The following is a 20,915-nucleotide window of genomic DNA, read 5'->3' as shown; positions in this document are numbered from 1 at the left end:
TCTGCCTTAATAATGGACTCCAGCATTGTCCAAAGACTCAGTGTGCCCAGCTAGAAAACTGTATTTCCCAGCATCCTTTGCTGTAGGGTTAGCTAATGGGATATAACTGAAAATTACTGAGTGAGACGTCTAAAAAAGTCCTCCAAAGGGGGCACCCTCAGCAAGGAGGCATGTGTCCTTTTGCTCTTCTACCTTCCTCTTTTCCCTCCCTGGAACTTGGGCCTGATGGCTGGAGCTCCAGTGGCCATCTTAGACCATGAGGTAATCTTGAAGATAAAAGCCACACACATAAAGGGTGGTGGGGTGGACAAAAAAAAAAAAAATATTTCCTCGGTCTCTGATGACTGCGGAGCTACCACTCCAGCCTAGGTGACTTCCAGGCTTCTTTGATGGGAAATAAAAAATGAACCTCTATATTGTATAAACTACTGATATTTGGATTTTATGGTTTATGGAGTCAAACGTAATCTAACTGATAGATCATGCATATGGATAATCAGACAAGACAGTGAATTCAAGACCATGTAGGAATGTACAGGAAAGAATAAAGCAGGTTAGGCTGGTGCATGAAGGAACAAAATGCTCTTTCATATATATCATCAGGGAAATTTTCCATGTTTCTTGCAATGTCTTGAACTGGCAGTACAAGAGTCAAAGTAGATCAGCACAGATACCTCCCCTTGGGAGTCTATTAGCAATTGAACATCTTTGAATCGCATGGGAATGTTAATTCCGTGTACTGAAAAGAAATACAGAAATAGTGCTCATTGTGATTAAGATCTAACAACTACAATTGAATAATTGCGAAGTTTAGAATATTTCAGGCAATTTAGAGAGTGCAATGTCTCAGCTGCATGGGATGCACACCCATTCTGTACAAAGTACCCTCACAAAATTTCTGGAAAAGAATTTTTAAAAAATATATATTTAAAGCTCATGCTATTATCTGTTCCCTTTGGTTCCTTAATTCTTCCAGAATTCTGTCCCCAGGTTACCTGACCAAAGGAGTGAATGAGGGCTGAAATCCAGCTTGAATTTAATTCCTAAAGACTGCCCTGGGGTCAGGTGGGGTCAGCCTGGAAGCACTGTCACTTTTTCCCATTTGTTCACCCGTAAGAGGCTTCTTTTAGAAATTGACACAAAGATGTTCCATGTACTAGCTGGTTCTCTGGTGGCTACATGGGCCCACCTTATTCCTGTCTTCGGAAAACCACATGGGTTTAAATGGCATTCAAGAAGTTGAAGAACAGAAAAACATCCTAGGAGTCCCTCCAAACAGCAGAGAAGACGGTTGAAGCCCTTGGATGGATTGAAATAAAGACAACTGGTATTACAAGAAGACAAATATGGGTAACCCAGGCAGAGCCATATCCGCTAAATAAATATAATCCCAAATGGAAGAAAACATCTCACTTCCTACCAAGACTAAGGAAATGAGGATGTGGCCAAAGGGGAAATTTGGGTTTCTTTCGAGCTTCTATTGCTCTCTAGCAGCCCCTTGTGGTACTTGAAACAATCTACAGAACAGTGCCTCTATTCCAGGCCCCTCTCTCAGCTCTTGACCTTGAATGTGCTAGAATCCTTGTCCCAGGCACAAGAATCTTATAGACCTTGCAAGAAAAAGTTAACAGTAACCAAAATAAAAGTAGGAGTGAGTCTATTTCCTACACACCAGTGAAACTCAATTCTGTAGGAGAACCAGTTCAGTTAATAAACTCTCTCCCCATCTTCATCTCTAGCTCTTTTGCTATCTCTATCTCATCATTCTCCAAACATTTAATAAGCTCCTACCATGTACCAACCCTACGACAATAGCTTAGGTAAATAGATGCACACAACAATATCATACTTTTGTAGGGCAGAGAGCTAGCAGATAGGCGAGGGTCAAATCATGAAAGACTCTATATTCTGCTGAGAAATCTGAAGGAGATAGGGAGACATGCAGTATTGTAGCAAAGATGTAATGTCATCAAATCTGTCATTTACCAAGGCTCATTCTGGAAACAGGGTGAAGCTGGGTTGGGCATGGATATAGGGGAGAATGACAGATTAGGAGAGAGAAAAGTCAAGAGAGCCTGACCCAAGACAAATGTAGTAGACATAAAGAAAGAAGAGGACACACTGAAGAGATGCTTAGGAGCAGAACCGAAGGGCTTAGCAGATGGCTTAGCTTTCTAACTAAAGAAACCAAGCGGCTGATAGTGCCAGTACCTGATGCTACAAACGTAGGAGGTTTGGAGAAGAGTAGGGGATGTAGAGATTGCAAGAGGGAGAATTTGATGAGACCTTTATTTTTTATTATTATGCTAATCACCATACATTACATCATTAGTTTTTGATGTAGTGTTCCACGATTCATTGTTTGCGTATAACACCCAGTGCTCCATGCAGAACGTGCCCTCTTTAATACCCATCACCAGGCTAACCCATCCCCCCACCCCCCTCCCCTCTAGAACCCTCAGTTTGTTTTTCAGAGTCCATCGTCTCTCATGGTTTGATGAGGGCTTTAAATGGTTTCCATGAGAAGACCTTTGCATTTGGAGTCAGGCTCCTGCCCTGATGCCATGTGGTTCTAACTGTATTTTCTTAGACCATGTTCGTCTATTTGACAGCCATTAATCACAGGGCCAAACTAACGACTAAAGTTGTCTATATCTTCCCTGCAATCCAAATTTCATAGGTACACAAAAACCACATTACAAACCCTCCAACCAGTCCCAAGTCCATATACCCAGCCCCTCCTTTATCCAACTCACACACACCATGTTGATTTCCCCCATGTTAAAACAACTCAAACAACAAGGGACAGCCCTTAAGCCCCAAAGCCTCCTGGAATTATTCAAACTAGTGAGTCCTATGACATCTACCCTGCCCTGCCTTGCCTTTCTGGTAGAAATCCCAATAAGGCTATATCTATTCTACCTATATTTTTTCCTTTTCATCTGCCTCCTGACTGACTCTGGTGCTTCCCATGTGGCCCTGCACAGTGGGGTGTGTGCCCCCCTCCTCTTGGGAAATGTAAGGAATAAGAATCTTCTTTCAATGCCATTGACTTCTCCATGTCATCACTCAATGCCCTTTATATTTATAAATTAAGGGGAAAAATAATCACACCTCTTCCTTTGTAATTCTAGACATGCTACTTTCTTTGAACTTTCTTTCATTTATCCAAAATATAGGAATAATAATAATGAGTTACTTCATATGGTCGTCATTAGACTTACATCAAATATGTGACAACAGTCTTTGCACATTATGAACATGTTCATTATGTAATTAGCCCTCAAAATCTCATCTGCTAGGGCCTTTTCCCAGTAAAATCAGCTTCTGACTCTTTTTTCCCTAACAATATAGTCAACGGATCATTTTCATGAAGCATCATCCCTGTCCAAGTGAAGAATATCTTATCAGAACCACGTAAAGTCAAGCAACAGACACAGGTCTACAAGGAGTTGAATTGTTTGGACTTATCAAATGTAGTATCACATACAAAACTCTGCTTAATTTAAAGAGGGAAAATCAGTAAAAAGTGCTCCCCTAGTATATAAAATGATGGCTGGATTTATGATCATTCTAGTTAGACCTTTTCAGGAGTCCAACTAAACGGAACTTGGCCATTAAGACTTCGTTAAATGCAATTGCTAGTTTATAAAAACTTCCCACCAGATTCTTAATTATTGTTGTTCTAAACACAATAAATGGAATAAATGATGTTTCAGGAAGGAAGGGAAGACAATCTGTGGGGGGAAAGGGAGTAAATAGAAAGAAATGGCCTTTTTGATAAGCAAAATGGCATTATTGTTGTTCCAAGAAATAAAGTTTCCACAGATATTTCTCCATAGTTTCAAGACGCTAACAGGGAAGGGCTCGTCCAAGACTAGTCAGAGTATCACAATCAAGATGGCGACTCTATTTAAGGGAACACAGCATGAGGAAATTCTAGATTTCCTGGAGCATTTAATACTAATTCCACTTGGTTCAGAACGAGAACAGATCATAGCAGGACAATGACCAGGGTGAGGTAAGTGAGATGCCAAGGGTGCAAAGTTTAAGGAGGCACTTGAGATTTCTGACTGTGAGTGCCCCCTCATCCCCACCCTACAATAGAGCTACAAGGATAAAGAATTTCCTTTCTAGCATCATTAACATAGAGAAGTTCCATCAAGTGGCTAGCCCTCAGCTGTAGCATAATCATAATGCAGACTATTGTGTGCTATACTCCACACTCAAGCATGCCTCTATGGATAGACTGGGTTCTTTGCCAAGTAGCCTCCATCAAAACCTAACGAGAGTCTGAATTTGAAGAGGAATTGAGACTAAACAATGCTTGCTTATTCATACCAGAAGTGGAACAAATTCTCAATCTTAGTGAGGTAAAAGGCAATGTTTCTGAGAAATTCACCTCAACTTCTACAAATACAAATATGTGCTTCTTATGAAAGTAACCACCATCCAACACCACCCATGTATTTAATTCCAACAGTGCTCAGCATTTTGCCTCTGTTTTTTCCTCCCTTTTGCCTCACTCCAAGTTTGGACAGGTTGCCAGCAAAGCTCTGGGTTTTAACCCATGCATATATGGCCAATTAATTCACAACAAAAGCAGCAAGAATATACAATGGAAAAAGGACAGTCTCTTCAATAAATGGTGCTGGGAAAACAGGACAGATATGCAAAAGAATAAAGTGAACCACTATCTTACACCATACACAAAAAATTAACTCAAAATGGATTAAAAACTTGAATGTAAGACCTAAAACAAGAAAACTAGAAGAAAACATATGCAGTAAGCTCCTTGACATAGGTCTTAGAGATTTTTTTTTATCTGACTTCAAAGGCAAGGGCAACAAAAGCAAAAATAAACAAGTGAGACTACAAACTAAAAAGCTTCTGCACATCAACAGAAACCATCAACAAAATGAAAAAGAAACCTACCTAATGGGAGAAGTTATTTGCAAATAAATCTGGTAAGGAGTTAATATACAAAATATACAAAAAACTCATACAACTGGGATTGAGCCGCATGTCGGGCTCCCTGCTCAATGAGGAGTGTGCTTCTCCTTCTGCCTCTGCCCCCCAACTCATGCTCTCTCTCTTTCAAATAAATAAATAAATAATTTTTTTTAAAAACTCCTAATAAAGAAAAAAAAAGAAACATCATACAATCAAACAATTCCATTTCTGGATATCTACCCAAAGAAAACAGAACACTAACTCAAAAAGATCTATGTACCCTTAGGTTCATTACAGCATTATTTATAATAGCTGAGATACAGAAACACCTAAGATGGATAAATAAAGATGTGGCATATATATATAAGGAATACTACTCAGCTGTAAAATGAATGAAATCTTGCCATTTGTGACAGCATGGGTGGACCTTGAAGGTATTACGCTAAGTGAAATAAGTCAGACAGAGAAAGACATATACCACATGATTTCACTTACACATGGAATCTAACAAACAAAATAAACAAACTCAGACTCACAGATACAGAGAACAGACTGGTGGTTACCAGAAGGAAGGGGAGTGGGAAGGGGGTAAAATTAGCAAAGGGGATATGAACTGAAATGAGCAAAGAAGTACAAACTTTCAGTTATAAAATAAGTAAGTTATGTGAATGTAGTGTATAGCACAGGGAATATAGTCAGTAATATTGTAGTAACTTTGTATGGTGACGGATAGTAACTAGACTTATTGAGGTGATCATTTTGCAGTGTATACGAAGACTGAATCACTGTTGTACACCTGAAACTAATACAACATTGTTTGTCAATTATACTTCAATTATTTTTAAAAAATGGGGGTTTTATTCAAAATAAGGAATGTAATTCTTCCCATAAGTCTGAAAGGAATGCTATAATGATAAATGAGGACATTCAATGGAAGATTTGATTTTTTGGGATTTAAGAGAGGCTCTATTTAAACACTTTTCAGTACTTTGCAAATGTGTCCTACTGAATACCTTCCATACAGGGATGCCTGGGTGGCTCAATTGGTTAAGCATCTGCCTTCGGCTCAGGTCATGATCCTGGGGTCTGGGATTGTGTCCCTCATCAGGCTCCCTGCTCAGCAGGGAGTCCACTTCTCCCTCCACCTATCACTCCCCCTGCTTGTGTGCTCGCTCTTTGAAAAATAAATAAAATCTTAAAAAAAAAACTTCCCATACATTCACAATCATGATTGTTTTTCTTTTTTTCACTAGAGAAAAAACAGCCATTATGTAATAGGTATTTTAGATTGATGCACACGGGCAGGAGCTTTGAGATCAACATTGAATTTGGCCTCCAAAATTGCCAGAGACTTAAGTGTTGCTTTCTCCATTATTCTTCTGCCCTGCAACAAATATTTACTAGGCACTTACTCTGAACCAGGCACTGTTCTAGGTACCAGGAATATATCAGTGAAGAAAACAGATATAAATCCTGTAATCATATAGCTTACATTCTAGCAGAGGAGACAGAAAATAACAATTAATATATCAATAACTTATACAGTAAATTAGATGCTCGTAACTGGAGGAAAAAAGAAAAAGTAGAGCAGGGTAGGTGGAAAAGGAAGTGCTGGAGGTAAGGGGCAGTGTGTGGGGATAAGGGGGCGGATGGTACCAATGTCAATATTAAAGAGGAGGTCAGGTTTGGCCTTGTGGGAAAAGTGAAATTGAATAGACACATGAAAGAAATGAGGGAATTATCCAAGCATAGCTGGGGACGAGGATTCCAATTCAAAAGCTATACGTGAGTGTGTACCTGTGTTCCAGCAACAGCAATGAGGCCAATGAGGTTGGAAGGGAGTGAACAAAGGGAAGAAGAGAAGAAGTTGGAGAACTGGCAAAGGCCAGACCTTGAAGGGCCTTGACACCTATTTTCAACACCTTATATTTTACTCTGAGTAAAATGGAGAACCATTGCAGGGTTTTGAGCCAAGGGGGTAACTGTGATTTGACTTCATTTTAAAAGGATCACTCTGGCTGTGGTATTGAAAAGAGTCTACTATGGGAGGGAAGAGAGCAAAGAAAGGTAGACGTAAGAGTAATCTGAGCAAAAGGTGATGGTGCCTTGGTCCATGTGGTAGCAGTGCAGGTAGTAAGAAGTGGCCAGATTCTGAATATATTTGGATGGGTTTCAGGTAGAACCAAAGTCTTGGCAGAGTAATTGCAGAATGTGAGAAAAAGAGAGTTGTCAAGAATGACTCCAAGATTTGGAGCCTAAGCAATTGGAGGATTAGAGTTGCCAACAAACTGAGATGAGGGAGACTGAAGACAGATCAAGCCTGAGGGAAGAAGTGAGAGTCAAGTTTTGAAGTTAAGAGGTCAACTATTTGACATCCAAATGAAGATGCTGAGGATGCAGTTGGACACATGAATCTATAGTTCAGGAGAAAGGACTGGGTTGGAAATAGGCATTTAGGAATTGCCAGCATATAGATGGTATTTGAAGCCATGAGCTTAGATAAGACCAGAAAAAATGAGCTTCAGAATTTGCCTTGGGGCACTCCAATATAAATAGAGCCCAGAAGAAGAGAAGGATCAGCAAAGAGACTGATTACAATCAACCAGTAGGGGTGCCTGGGTGGCTCAGTTGGTTAAGCATCTGCCTTTAGCTCAGGTCCGGATCCCAGGGTCCTGGGATTGAGCCCCACATCGGGGTCCTTGCTCAGCAGGGAGTCTGCTTCTCCTTCTCCCCCCGCTCATGCTCTCTCTCTCTCTTTCAAATAAATAAATAAAATCTTTTAATAAATAAATAAATAAAATCTTTTAATAAATAAATAAATAAATAAATAAATAAATAAAATCAACCAGTGGTGCAGGATGAAAACCAAGAGAGGTAGATGTCTTGGAAGCCCAGTTAAGAAAGTTATTACATATTGGAATTACAGACATCCCCATACAACTTTTTTACTTGTTACAAAAAGGTTGCAACACTTATGAATATGAATTTATTGCAAGCGATGGAAAACATGAAAATAGTCAAACGTGTTTTTTAAGCAAAAAAAAAAAATGCGGAATTAGATAGGTCAGGGCTAATGCACCTGTGCAAGAATGTCATCAGGAAGCCTGTTACAGCCTCCTGGACTGCTGTTTTTAGGATGAGATTTTTAATGTCATGGTCAAAAGATGGCAGCTGCAACTCTAGGAAGTGTCTTCAAGTTCCAGGAAGGAAAAAAATGGGAAGGACAATGTAAGAAAGACAAAAACTTTTTCTCATATTTGCCTTTTTAATGCAATAAGGAAGTCCTCCCCAGAAATTACACCCACATCTTATTGGCCAGAATCATGTGACATGGCCAAATTCTAGCTGTAAGGGAATTTGAATATTTTGCCTTCCAACCTTGGTATTTTAAAAAAGCAATAAAAACCTACAGAAAGATGTTGAGTGGGCCAATCTATAATATCTGCTGCAGAGAGTAAGAAATCATGCAGAAATAAAGATCTCATGGCTGTAGAAGTAAATGAGAAGTTCGGAGTTTCCAAGGCAATATCTCTCTAATAAATGAATGTTTCTTAATGATTCATATCTAAGAGTTATAACCAGACACTGCTCTATTGCTTCCATTTGCACCTCATTTTGCCTTTGTTCTGATCAATATCCAAGAATTTCACATATGACAGTACATTTTTTTTTACTCTCTTGGACCATTACTATTCTCATTTAAAATGGTATCTGCTAAAAGGATGACTTCAAGACCCAAACCAACTTTCAGCCTTAACATCACTTTTGGTTTATGGGAATGACTGGCTCTGTCCCTGCCTTTCAGAGATGTTCTATCTGTGGACTATAGTTTTTAAATATTCACGAGCACGCTTTATCAAGGAAATGTCAACTCATGAATCCTGGCTTATTGTTCTTTTGGCTTAGAATGCTCTTATTTTCTTCTCTCCCTGGAAAAAGTCTTTCAAAGGCCAGCTCAAACACTTCTCTGCAATATCCCCTTCATTGATTAAAGGCTCTTTTCTCTATACTCTAGTAATACTTTGAATTATATATCATACTGCACTTTACCAACATTTGTAGGATGCATCTAAATTAACTTTTAGAAGAAAACTTAAAGCATTAAATCTGTATATTAGGAAGTTTTAGTTCTCACATAAATTATCTAAGCTTCTACCTTAAGAAACTAGAAAAGAAAGAACAAATTAAGCCTAAAGTAAGCAGAAGGAAAAAAGTAATAAGGAGTAGAAATCAATAAAGTAGAATGGGACACACAATAGAGAATAGATAAACAATGAAACCAAAAGCTGACTTTTTAAAATTATTCCTAAAATTAATAGACCTCTAGTGAATATCCTCAATAAAAAAAGACACAAATTATCAATATCATGAATGAACAAGGAGACAACACTACAGATCCTATAATACTAAAGAATAATAAGTAATGTTATCAACAACTTCATGCTAATAAAGTCAAAAACTTTCTGCTAATACATTCATAATTGATATGGACAAATTCCTTCAAACACAAGCTACCCAACTTACTAAAAAAGAATTAGACAACTTGAAGAGCCCTATATTTATTAAGGAAATTAAATTCATAATTTGTAACCTTCTAATAAAGAAACTTCCAGGTCCAGGTGGCTTCAATGATGAATTATATCAAACATTTAAGGGAGAAATAATACAAATTCTACACAAACTCTTCTAGAATATAGAGGAAACATATCCCAACTCATTATATAAGGCCATTTATTATCTTTATACAAACTAAGGTAAAGAAATGACAAGAATAGAAAATTACAAGTCAATATCCATCATGAGCAAGGATGGAATGTTTTATATATATCTTTTAGAACAATGTATTCTGAGTGTGTTTCAAGTAAAAAATGTTCTTGTTGAAAAAAATAACTTTAACTGAGGGTACTTGTTTAAAATAAAACATATCAGAGGGGAGGTGTGTGACAATGGGTGAAATAGGTGAAGGGGATAAAGAGTACGCTTATAATAATGAGCACTGAGTAATGGATAGAATTGTTGGATCACTATATTGTATACCTGAAACTAACATAACACTGTATGTTATCTATACTGTAATTAAAATTAAGAATAAAAAATAAAATTAAAATAAAATAAAAAATAAAAGAGCCTTAAAACAAAAACAGACCCCAGCCATTAAGCATCTGAGGAGGGAACATTTTGATAAAGACACCTGAGAATACTGTAAGCAACAAGGACATTAGGTAAATAATGGTACTATGCTGGCTAAGAATCTTGTGGAGTAAAATAAAGTTGGTTATCAATAAAGCTGCTCCGAGAAGAAAAAAACAATCCTTAACAAAATATTAGCATATTGAATCCAGCAATATATAAAAAGAATAATAAATCATAGCTAAGGGTATTTTAACCCAGGAATGCAAGAATGCTTAGCTTTTGGAAATCAGTCAATATAACTCACCAAACTAACAAATGAAAAAAGAAAAACTATATGATAATCACAATAGATGCAGAAAAAAGCTTTCCTAATCAACTATCTTCATTCAACTTTGTAGTGGAATTCCTAGCCAGTGCAATAAGGTAAGTAAAACAAATAAAAGGCATCCAAATTGAAAAGGAAGAAGTATAATTGTCTTTGCTTACGGATAACATTTTCTATGTAAAAAAAAAAAATATTTAGGGACCTACAGAGTTGCAGAATATAAGGTTAATTGCATTTCCACATACTAGTTACAAATAGAAATAGAAAAAAATGCTATTTATGACATCAAAAAATGAAATATTTAGAAAAAATAGCAAAATGTTTATAAATACATAAAACTACAAAATATTATTGAGATACTAGTATAGATAAAGAAGACCTAACTAACTAGAGAGGTTCACAGGTTGGAAGATTCAATAGTGCTAAGAGGTCAAGAGCATAAGTCCTCAATACAAATAAATTTCAAGCTCCACTGTATCATGTCTGTTAATAACCCATTAGTCAAAAAGAGTTACATGGTCAAGTCTAACATCAATGAAGTGAGAATATCTTCTACTCCTATGAAGAGTAGGGGGAGGAATATAATTCTGAAGCCACTGAACATTAGTGATATCCCTAGAACTTAACATTAATACATGAGAAATGGTTGTTGAATAATGACTAAATAAATGTCTTTTTAGAAGAGTACGCCAAAATATCACTTTATGCTTTGATTTGGAAGGATTCTTGTTTCCCAAATCGTAACTAAAGTGTTACAGCCTTACCCTCACCATGTACATCTCTTAGACTCTACCATCACTATAGTCTCACTCTGGTTGCAAAAGGAGTTATGGTAGGAGCTGAATGGCTGCACCAAAATCCATCATTATTGCAAGGAGTAGGAAAGTTGCTATTTGTTTCCTGTTTTCTGTAGAGTTGAGGTATAATGGTTGGGTTGAACATGCATAATAATAGAAAATAACCTGATTAATTATTGTCCCATAACTTCCCTTACATACCTATTCTGTAGAGTTCATTCTTCCTGTCCCTTTGGATGAAATTTAGAATCAACCCATTGCCATTCCTTGTCATGCTTAGATAATAAAATGTTCTCTACTTCCTCCAGTTCAGTACAAACTCTGAACTTCATGTGAAGTTTTAATTTCTATTTCCCCATCTTGGACCTACTGAAGAAGGCAAAGGAAAGGCTGCAGTCGCAAAAAGATGAATATAGTCAGTTTCTTCTCTATTTTCCCCAACTAGAGCTTTTCAACTCCCTCCCAACTCACAGTCCCTTCAAGGTTAAGAGGGGTTTCATTTGGGGAAGTGAGAAGATAGAGATCTTACTTGGCTGGTACTATGCTGAGTTAATGTCAAGAACTATTGAAGGATCTGAGATTTTATCCTACTTGCAAGCCTATGAGTTGGCCGACCACAGTTTCATGGATGCTGCCAGAAAACAGGAGACTCCTGGGTCAGAAACAAAGGACTTTACTACTCACAATCCAGTAAAGAGCATGAACTTGATATTTACATCAGTTTTCCCTGCACCCTGAACCCTATGAAGGTAACACAAAGTGGCCTGGGTGGGTGCTCACAGGCAATAGCTTTGGAAACACCAGCTTAGGAAACACCAGTGTTTTATAATAGGCTGCAAACACATCTGACCAACATTTGTCCTAGGAGGGGACATCTTCTTTATCATACCCGCCATCAAACAAATCTGCTTTCTGCTCTCAAGAGACACTATTTCTATCTTCCATGATGTAGAGATCTTGTCTGTTGTATTAATTTCTGAATCCCAGGGCCTAAAACAGTGCCTAGCTCAGTAACATTGAAGGATAGGGGAATAAAATTTGGGGAGGATGGATGTGAAGGTGGCCGTGAAGTGTCTGGAATCAAGCTAGGACAAGGGCTGCAGGAAGCAAGTCTGGCTGGCTACCCCAGCCCTACCTTCCCATTCCCAAATATTCCGACAACACTTTGTGTCCTCTGGTTGCAGGAAGGCTTTAGTTCTACCAGAAGTGTCCATTAAGCTATACTCCATATCATACGGAACATACATGAGATACTCCTCCAGCTTGTTGTTACTCCCAAGTACCGTCTGTGGCCCCCCACCCACCAGAGTTTTCTGTTCTGTGCGGCTCTGCTCTGCAGTGTCATATTCCCCTCAGGTAATTAGCCAGTTGGACTCAACTCTGCCAGCTGCCTCAGTGAGGCTTAAATGTTCTAGAGATCAACTAAACAAAGAAGAGGCTGTTCTCTAGTAAGTATTTGCTGAAGAGATTAGTTAAAAAATGACTTTCTGTGGCCAGATCATTACATCATGTCCTCATGCATTTTCTGCACTTAGGAAACCAACCCCAACTCTTCTAGGGAAAAAGAAAGGATGTCTAATAATCTCAGGCTAACAAAGGATACTTAGGAATTGTCTTCATACACGCCAGATATTACGTGCAACCCTGTGGGATAGCAAGCTCAACAAAATGAAAAATGTAATGGAATCCTCAAGTCAGAGAAGAAAAAAGGTTTTCTTCATTTCAAAGAGTTAGTTAATTTCTAATCAAGTCTAAAACTTTGACCAACCCAACAATCCGCAGCTTGAGCATCACACAAAAAATACTGGATCCAATTCTGTTTGGAGCAGTCAGCATGAAATGTAATGAAATTCAAAATAGACAGGATACACATGCTCCAGAGGGAAGTCATTAATACCCATGAATAATGATAAAGCAAAATACCATCTGCCAGGATAATGTGGCAAATCTTTTTAAAATTCCAATTAGCCTTTAAACCAGAAACAGGGAGCAAATATGCTCCCCCTGCCATGTGAAACCATGTGTCCTTGATATCTCCATTGCTTTATATGTAGACCAAAATGTGGATGATGGAAACATTACCCATGTAGGAATAGATTTTGGAGGATGCATTCATTATTCTTTAGGACACGGGTGCTATTTATGTAGCTGGGTAGAACAGAACATTATAATCTGCTAATTAAGGCCACGTATATATTTTCACATATATTTAATTGTAAGGGTGAAAAAATTGTGTTATAAACACAGTATATTAATTTTGCTGTAACAACGTGGTTGTGTTTAATCCTTATATGTATTTGGAGTCAGAGATAATGAAGCATTTCTATCACCATTATCCTGGGGGAAATTGCCTAGTTTATGATGGATTCAGATATTCTAAGTCATTTTCCTGAGCTGCATTTTATGAAGCATATAACTATTAGAGTCATAATATTCATTATTAGATCTGTTGTAGTATAGCCTAAAAAGAAATTGTTCTTATTATAAATGTGTAAAATACTTCTACAGGACAACTAGTCCATCACTTGTCTTTTGAAATATCTCAAGAAGCAAAGCAACCTACTTCTGAACAGAAACATTTTTCTCAGTATCTCTTGCTTTCCCATGGTCTGGTGTGATATAAACAGCACTGGAATTAGTATATTTGGAATTTCTAGCCCTGGTGCTCTCATTACCCAGCTGCATGGTTTTTAGAAGTCCCTTGGTTTCCTCATCTATAAAATGTCTTCCCTGCCTCAAAGTGCTATCTTAAGAAGCAAAAGAAGTCAATGTGAAAAGGATCTTTGAAAGAGTTTTAAAACCCTCCAATAGTGGTAACAAGGTGATGGGCATTAAGGAGGGCATGTGATGTAATGAGCACTGGGTGTTATATGCAACTGATGAATCACTGCAGAGCCAATACCCAGCCTATAGTCAGCATCTTCCAACTTAACTCCAAGGAGGTGAACTTTGATCTGCAAGCTAATGAATATGGGTCATAAGGAGTTATGTTGGGATAGGGTGTTATGTTCCAATTATTAATAACAATCAATTTCTATCATCCAGAAATTAAAAATAAGTTGAATTGTATAATTTTTGTGTTTTTTTTAAAGATTTCATTAATTTATTTGATGGAGAGAACAAGAGAGCACAAGCAGGGGGAACAGTAGAGGGAGATGGAGAAGCAGGCTCCCCGCCAAGCAAGGAGGCGAATGCGGGGCTCAATCCCAGGACCCTGGGGTCATGACCTGAGCTGAAAGCAGACACTTAACCATCTGAGCCACCCTGGTGCCCCCATAATTTTTCTTTAAATCCTAAAGTCATTTGATTTGACATGCTTCAGAACACAAAAACCAACACCCTCCCAACACTTACCATATCGCAGTGAGCGATGAGAGGCAGAGGAAACCCTAGAAAACTAGGGTTCCTAAAATAATCTGCAAAGCAGGTGATTCAAAATTTTATTGGGACAATCATATGGGAAGACTTGCACTTGATAACTTATTTCTGCACACCCTTTGGTCTAGCAATTTCATTTCTAGGATTCTGTCCTAACGAAACACTACTATGTGTGCACAAGGATGTGTGTGCAAGGAGCTTCATGAAGTCATTCCAACAGCAAAGCAAGGAAACCATAAATGCACCTAGAGGAACACGATTGCATCGATTCTGGTACATTCACATAATGTGAAACTGTACAGCTCATAAAAAATGAGGGAGATCTATAGGTACTTCTCACAGAGATCTCTAAAACATAGCATTGAAAGAGAAAAGCAGCATAAACTCTGATAATGATGTGTCAGTATAGGTTCATTAATTGTAACAAATGTGCCACTCTGGGAGATGCTGATGATGGGGGAGGCAAGAGGTAGAGGGGTAACCTCTATACCTTCCATTCAATTTTGCTGTGAACCTAAAACTGCTCTAGGAAATAAAGTCTATGTTTAAAAAAACGGGGGGAAAAGCACTTTACAAAGCATTATGGAGGTGCCTGGGTGGCTCAGTTGGTTAAGCGTCCGACGCTTGGTTTCAGCTCAGGTCATGATCTGAGGGTCACGGGATCAAGCCCTGCATCAGGCTCTGCACTCAGCAAGGAATCTGCTGGAGAGTCTCTCCCTCTGCCCTCACCCAGCTCGTGCGCACGTACTCTCTCGCGTGCTCTCACTCTAAAATAAAAATAAATATTTTTTTAAAAAAAGCAAACCCCATTTGGGTAAAATATGAAGCAAAAATAGAGATGTATACATATGTATAGAAACAGATGCACAGATAGGGAACTGGAAAGATAGAAGATGCATTTCTGCCTCTGGGAACCAGCAGAGGGACAGGAAAGATGACAGAATGAAAAAAGTCTGTAATCTTTTATATTACACACATGGGCAACGTTTGAATGTTGTAGACAGTAAATGTACTCTTTCTGCAGGGGAGAAAAATACCATGCAATATAATGCTATTAAAACAAATAAACAGTAGGATCGAAGATGAGCCAAGTGCCAGCCATCTTTAAGTCAGATCCTGGGTCTGAAAACTAACTCGCTCAAATAATATTCAAATCTTAAATTTCCTACTGGTCTCATCGAAACCATAATATGGAGTCCTACTGAAATGTTGCTAACAAAGCAAACTGAATGGGATGGCTTTAATTCATGTGATTCGGCTAAAAACAAAAATGCTGGAACCTTAGCATAACTTTAAATTACATATATATCATTTATTGAAATATAAAGATCTTCATTTACACGTTTTAAAACAAAAACACAAATGGGGCATTTTGTAATACATCTTTTTTTATCAGTAGACCCTACGTATTGAGTTACTTCTCACACATTCGCCACACCACTATTTTGGAAACACGTATTTTTCTCTTTATTTTTCTAAAATATAAATTTTGGACATTCAAAAGTGCAACAGTCAATGTGCCTGTGGGGAATATCACAGTCAAAAAAAATATAAACAAAGGCAGTGATACAGCTTGTCATAAATGTTTTGGCAGTATTCTCCAAGTCTATATAGAAATACATATATACATATTGATGTATAACATCATTTTATCTCACGTCCCTCTTCACAAAAATAGGACCATTTGTACAGATCGGCAGACCACATTTTAAGGACATCATTGATCATTTTAAAGTCACAAATTGTGTTTCTCAGGCCAGCTTTGATTGTCTTCATAAAAACAGAAAGCAGGAAGGATTGGCAAATTTTCATCTGGGGACTTTGCAAGAGGCCAAAAAGGAAACAAATCTGTGATACACTGAAAACACTGTTAAAAAAAAAAAAAAAAAAGCAGTCACACACAAACTCAGGTGGGAGTACTCATTAGATGGGAGTATTCATTAGGACTAGAACCTGCTTGTCTGAGAATTTTCATCCAGCCTTGTGATGTCACGCAGAACTCAAAGGAACATCAAAATGCAAAGCACCAACAAAAGAAGGCTGTACAAGAGACAATGAGCGATAAACAGAATGCTTGAGCTGTGATTCTAGAAACACAAATGTATTTCAAGTCTAATTGGCTCTACAGAACCTAGTCAGATTTTCTTTTTTTTAATTGGCCAGTCTGGCTCAGTCTTCACACTTAGTATGAAAAAGGTGGAGAAGAAAGTTGGGGCTTGCATTGAGATTGCACCAGTGGGTAGTCAAGTACCTTGTTACTGCTGCTACATCTTCCAAAGCATCACCTGCCAGGAGCACCCACAGTGAGCGCAGTAATCACAGCCCGTGTTTCTTTCATACGGTGTCAGCAATTAAGTAGTATTGCAAAGAATGCCAAAGAACCCACACCAATCAGTTTTGACAGTTTGGATGGATGTGACAATTTGTCCTGCTGTCTCACCCCAAAATTTCAGCAAAACTTAAAAATTTTTTTCACCAAAATATTCACCTGGTTACACAGAGACTTGGGACACTGAATAGCGTCATTTTCGTGCATGCCATGGCGGGGGGGCAGTCCAGTTGCCCCATGCAGTGGGAAGCTCTGTCTTTACTTCTAGAAGACCTACCAAACCAAGATTTAGCTCTCTCAGCCTCAGCTAAGACTGGAAAGTTAAACAAAGGGCAGCACTTGCTAGATATGGGGCATTAAATGTCACTGACCCAAAGCCAAGGATTTAAAATAGTAGGCTTCCTGCACGGATGACTTCTAGCCCAGTTCCAAATTTCAAATGATCTGTTTCCCATGGCAACTTCCTGTGACCTAAGCTGGTGTTTCCCAAACCTGGCTAATCGAAACAGCCAGGGAGTTTATAAAAATACAGTATCCTGCCCCTGGCCAGACTCAATAATTCAGAAGCTCTGGAGTGGGGACCTAGAATTTGGTGATCCTGGTTGCGATTACATTTGGGAAGCGAGGATCCAGTCTAACACACATGAACCCTAAACGATGCCTGTGTGTTCTCACAGTTTCAAACTATTTCTCTGTGGGAGAGGAGATGAAGGAAAGGAGGCCATGGTCAAGGCATCCTTCTGACTCTTCTAGGGTTTGTAAAATTTTGAAAATATAGATGTTGGGATGCACCAGAGTTATCACCGGGCATGAAAATGACCTCTGCAAATTAAGTTTTTATTGCTGATTGTATTTTCCACGGGGTAATAAAATGAGAAGTCATGTTAGGCATAGGCTTATGCCTTTATATCGAGAACATTTAGGATTTAGGGGTTTGTTTCTTTCAAATCCCATCACTTCAGAGGGCAATTAACTGTTTTTAGTACAACAGATTAGGGAACCTACTCAGTACACAGTTAAAAACACGGACTTCCTGGAAGACACTACTTTTACTTTGTTCTCTATGTTCCACTAAATTTAATCCACTAAAGCTATTACCATATTTTCTAGAGAAACATCGGTTATTTGATATAAATGTCAAAAACTGTCCAACTTGTCGCCTACTTAGTATTTTTTTTAATTGTGCTTTCTCTGTAGGGAAAACGTGTTACACATTACACATTTAGCGTTACTGATAACAGTAGTATATTAAACGTAGATTACAATACGAAAATGAGTTGGTGGGCTTCTAAAGGACCCAAATCTAGTAAACAAGATTGGTTAATTATTCTTCTTTATCTCTTTAACACTAAAAAAAAAAAAAAAAGTAAAATGCTATAGTACCAGTACCTTTTAAGGTTCAAAAGTGGTTTTGCATGTACTTCAAAGAGGAGTTCAACAGCAGCTGATACCAGGTTTCAAGCAGGAAGTACATGGATGGGATGAGTGGTCTCTTCAGAAGTCCGGAGAAGACAGTTAATACAAATCTAAACACATCCTCAGTTAGACCTATTTACATAATTACAATGCTGGGGTTTTCTCGCAATCGAAGTTGTGTCTGTTGGAATCTCACCAATGCCTTGGAAACATGGAGTTCACCTTCCGAGACCTATCACTTCCTTGTCCAAACATCTCCAAACTTCACACGCCGCTAAGATGCTACTGAAGCATTGCCAAGAGGCAAGGCTGACAGAGCTCATTTCGAAAGCTCCCATTCATCCATAGTGAGCAGGCTCCCTGAGGCCCTCGGCCGAGAACTTCTCTTTACACCTCATCCGCGTCCTCCTCCCAAACGTTTGCATTGCAATCAAGTGGTTTGCTTAAAGGGATCCAAGGTGGCCCCAGGAGTGGAAAGTGCCCCCCTGAATCTGCCAGTCACAGGAAGCTGTCCTCTACCAGGTCTGAGGAGTCTATGCCAATGTCGTCCATCATGTCGATATCCTCGATGGTTTCATCCTCTCTCTTGATGAAAGTAGAGCTGCTGGAACCTGTCTCGATAGCGCTCTCTTCTGAGGTCTGTGAGCTGGACGAGGGAGAGGATTGGAAAGGTTAAGCCCACGTGCAGACCCATGAGACTGGATGGGTGGCTAGGGTGCCCCCTGCCCCCAGAAGCAAAGGAGTTCTTCCTGTGAGATCCTTTGGCATTCCACCTCAGGCCACCCGATCTGGCAAGATTCTGCTGCCAAGCCAGGCAGCTACTCATCATGTGTCACACCACAGTGGGCCCCGTGCAAAACCGAGATCCCCAGGTCATCTCCATGCTTCGGCCTTCCTTCTCTTCTGTCAAATCTTCCAGCAGAGTTGCTAACAAGCTGTGACAATTTTTAGCCTCCCCCACCCCCCCCGCCCACTCAGTCCTAGTGGAAAAGAAAGTAAGCAGTGCCTGATCAGAAGACAATGAGGGAAGGAAAAGCACAGAGGGATGAAATCAGCTGCAAACTACAGCCGGGCCAGTCACTTGCTGTCCCTGAAACTTCCCGAGTGTCCAAACAGTGTTCTCAGGATCTGAGCCCATGCCTCAGGAAAGCCTTCTTCCCCTCTTCTTTACACCCTTCCAGATCTTCCCCAGCCCCAGGCTGGAAAGCAGGGTGAAGGCTCTTTACTCACTAGAGAAGGGGCTGAAAAGGAGCTGTAAGTCTGGAATCATCTAGCACTTAGCAGCTGTGGGAGTCACACCAGTCACTTAACCCCCTGAGCTAGTTCCCTGGCCTATGGAATGGGATGACAATAGTGCCTGACAATATTCCTGCTTGTCAGGGTGATTAAATAAGGTAATAACCATAAAGCACTGAGCACAGTACCTAGAACATACTAAGTCCCAATAAATATTAGCTATTATTATTATTGTTATTACTCAAACCCTACCTAAATAGGGCCTGAATAGCAGAGGATATCAGGAAATAGTTAATTTTCTTACATGTGATCATGCTGTTATGATTTTTTATAGGAGAGTATCCTCATTGCTTGTTCTTAAAGATTTAGTTATTTATTTGACAAAGAGAGTGCAAGTATGTAGGTGGGTGGGGCAGAGGCAGAGGAAGAAGCAGGCTTCCTGCCAAGCAGAGCGCCTGCCGCGGGGCTCGATCCCAGGGCCCTGGGATCATGACCTGAGCCGAAGGCAGATGCTTAACCAACTGAGCCACCCAGGCACCTTGAGAGTATCCTTATTCTTAGGAGATGTTTGCTGGAGTTTCAAATGTTTTAGCAAGAAAAGAAAAAGGATGCATGTATATGAATGTGGTACATATATATTCCATATTATGTGTTATTAATTACATAGTATATATTATTATATATTACATATATACGTAAAATAGGGGTAACTATAACATTATATAGGTAGAGAAACCAAATGTGGCAAAATGTTAACAACTACTAAAGCTAAGTAGTAGATGTAGTCTCTCAATTTTTCTGGACATTTAAAATACCTCTTTTTAGAAAAATAATTTTCCCTAGTCTCTAGCCTGTCATGATTCCCTACCTTCCTGTCTCTAAACTCCTACTGCCTTATCATTCTCCTGCCTTGGATTGCAACATGTCTAGATCTGTCATTTGGCTCCCAGCAGGTGAGGTGCTGACAGGCAGGCCAGTCTGCTCTCACCGTGAGGCTGCAGCAGCACGCTGGAGACGTGCCATGTAAGCCACACTATGGGCTGGCCAGCCAGAGGAGCGAGGCTCACACACGCCCAGCAGCGGCTCTCGATCCAGCTCTTTTATCCCCTGAGGACCAGGCTTGACTCCTCTGCCTTGCTCCCCTCCTCTCCAGGTCAGTTCGATTTCCAAGCAGAGAACTGAGCCTGGCAGGTAGGGGCCTATGGGAAACAGTCTGCTGCCATCCGCCCCAAGGTCCTTGTAGCCCGGAGAGCTCTTAGAACCTGCAGGGTCACCAAACTGAGGTTTCCCTTCACAACCCCACACATTGGGCCCTTCCCTAGGACTGAGCTTTTGTCTCCATTCTGAA

At 39.4% G+C, this 20,915-nt stretch overlaps 1 protein-coding gene across 4 annotated transcripts in view; it reads right to left on the bottom strand.

Moving 5' to 3' along the window:
* Positions 1–15,874: 15,874 nt before the first annotated feature.
* PDGFRA (platelet derived growth factor receptor alpha) overlaps positions 15,875–20,915 on the bottom strand; it is a 45,703-nt gene continuing 40,662 nt past the window's right edge. For 3 of the 4 annotated variants that reach the window (XM_027600009.2, XM_027600010.2, XM_027600011.2), the window contains exon 23: positions 18,094–18,977. In XM_027600009.2, the coding sequence (XP_027455810.2) occupies positions 18,830–18,977 (148 nt within the window). In that variant the 3' untranslated portion in view covers positions 18,094–18,829. Of the gene's footprint in view, positions 16,454–18,093; positions 18,978–20,915 lie in introns of those variants that run through there. The other variant, XR_003520986.2, reaches the window with a different exon arrangement.

This window comes from Zalophus californianus, chromosome 2 (genome assembly GCF_009762305.2).
Source record: "Zalophus californianus isolate mZalCal1 chromosome 2, mZalCal1.pri.v2, whole genome shotgun sequence".
Lineage (NCBI taxonomy): Eukaryota > Metazoa > Chordata > Mammalia > Carnivora > Otariidae > Zalophus > Zalophus californianus.
The sequence above is the reverse complement of the archived record's forward strand: the minus strand, read 5'-3'. Positions and strand labels throughout refer to the sequence as shown.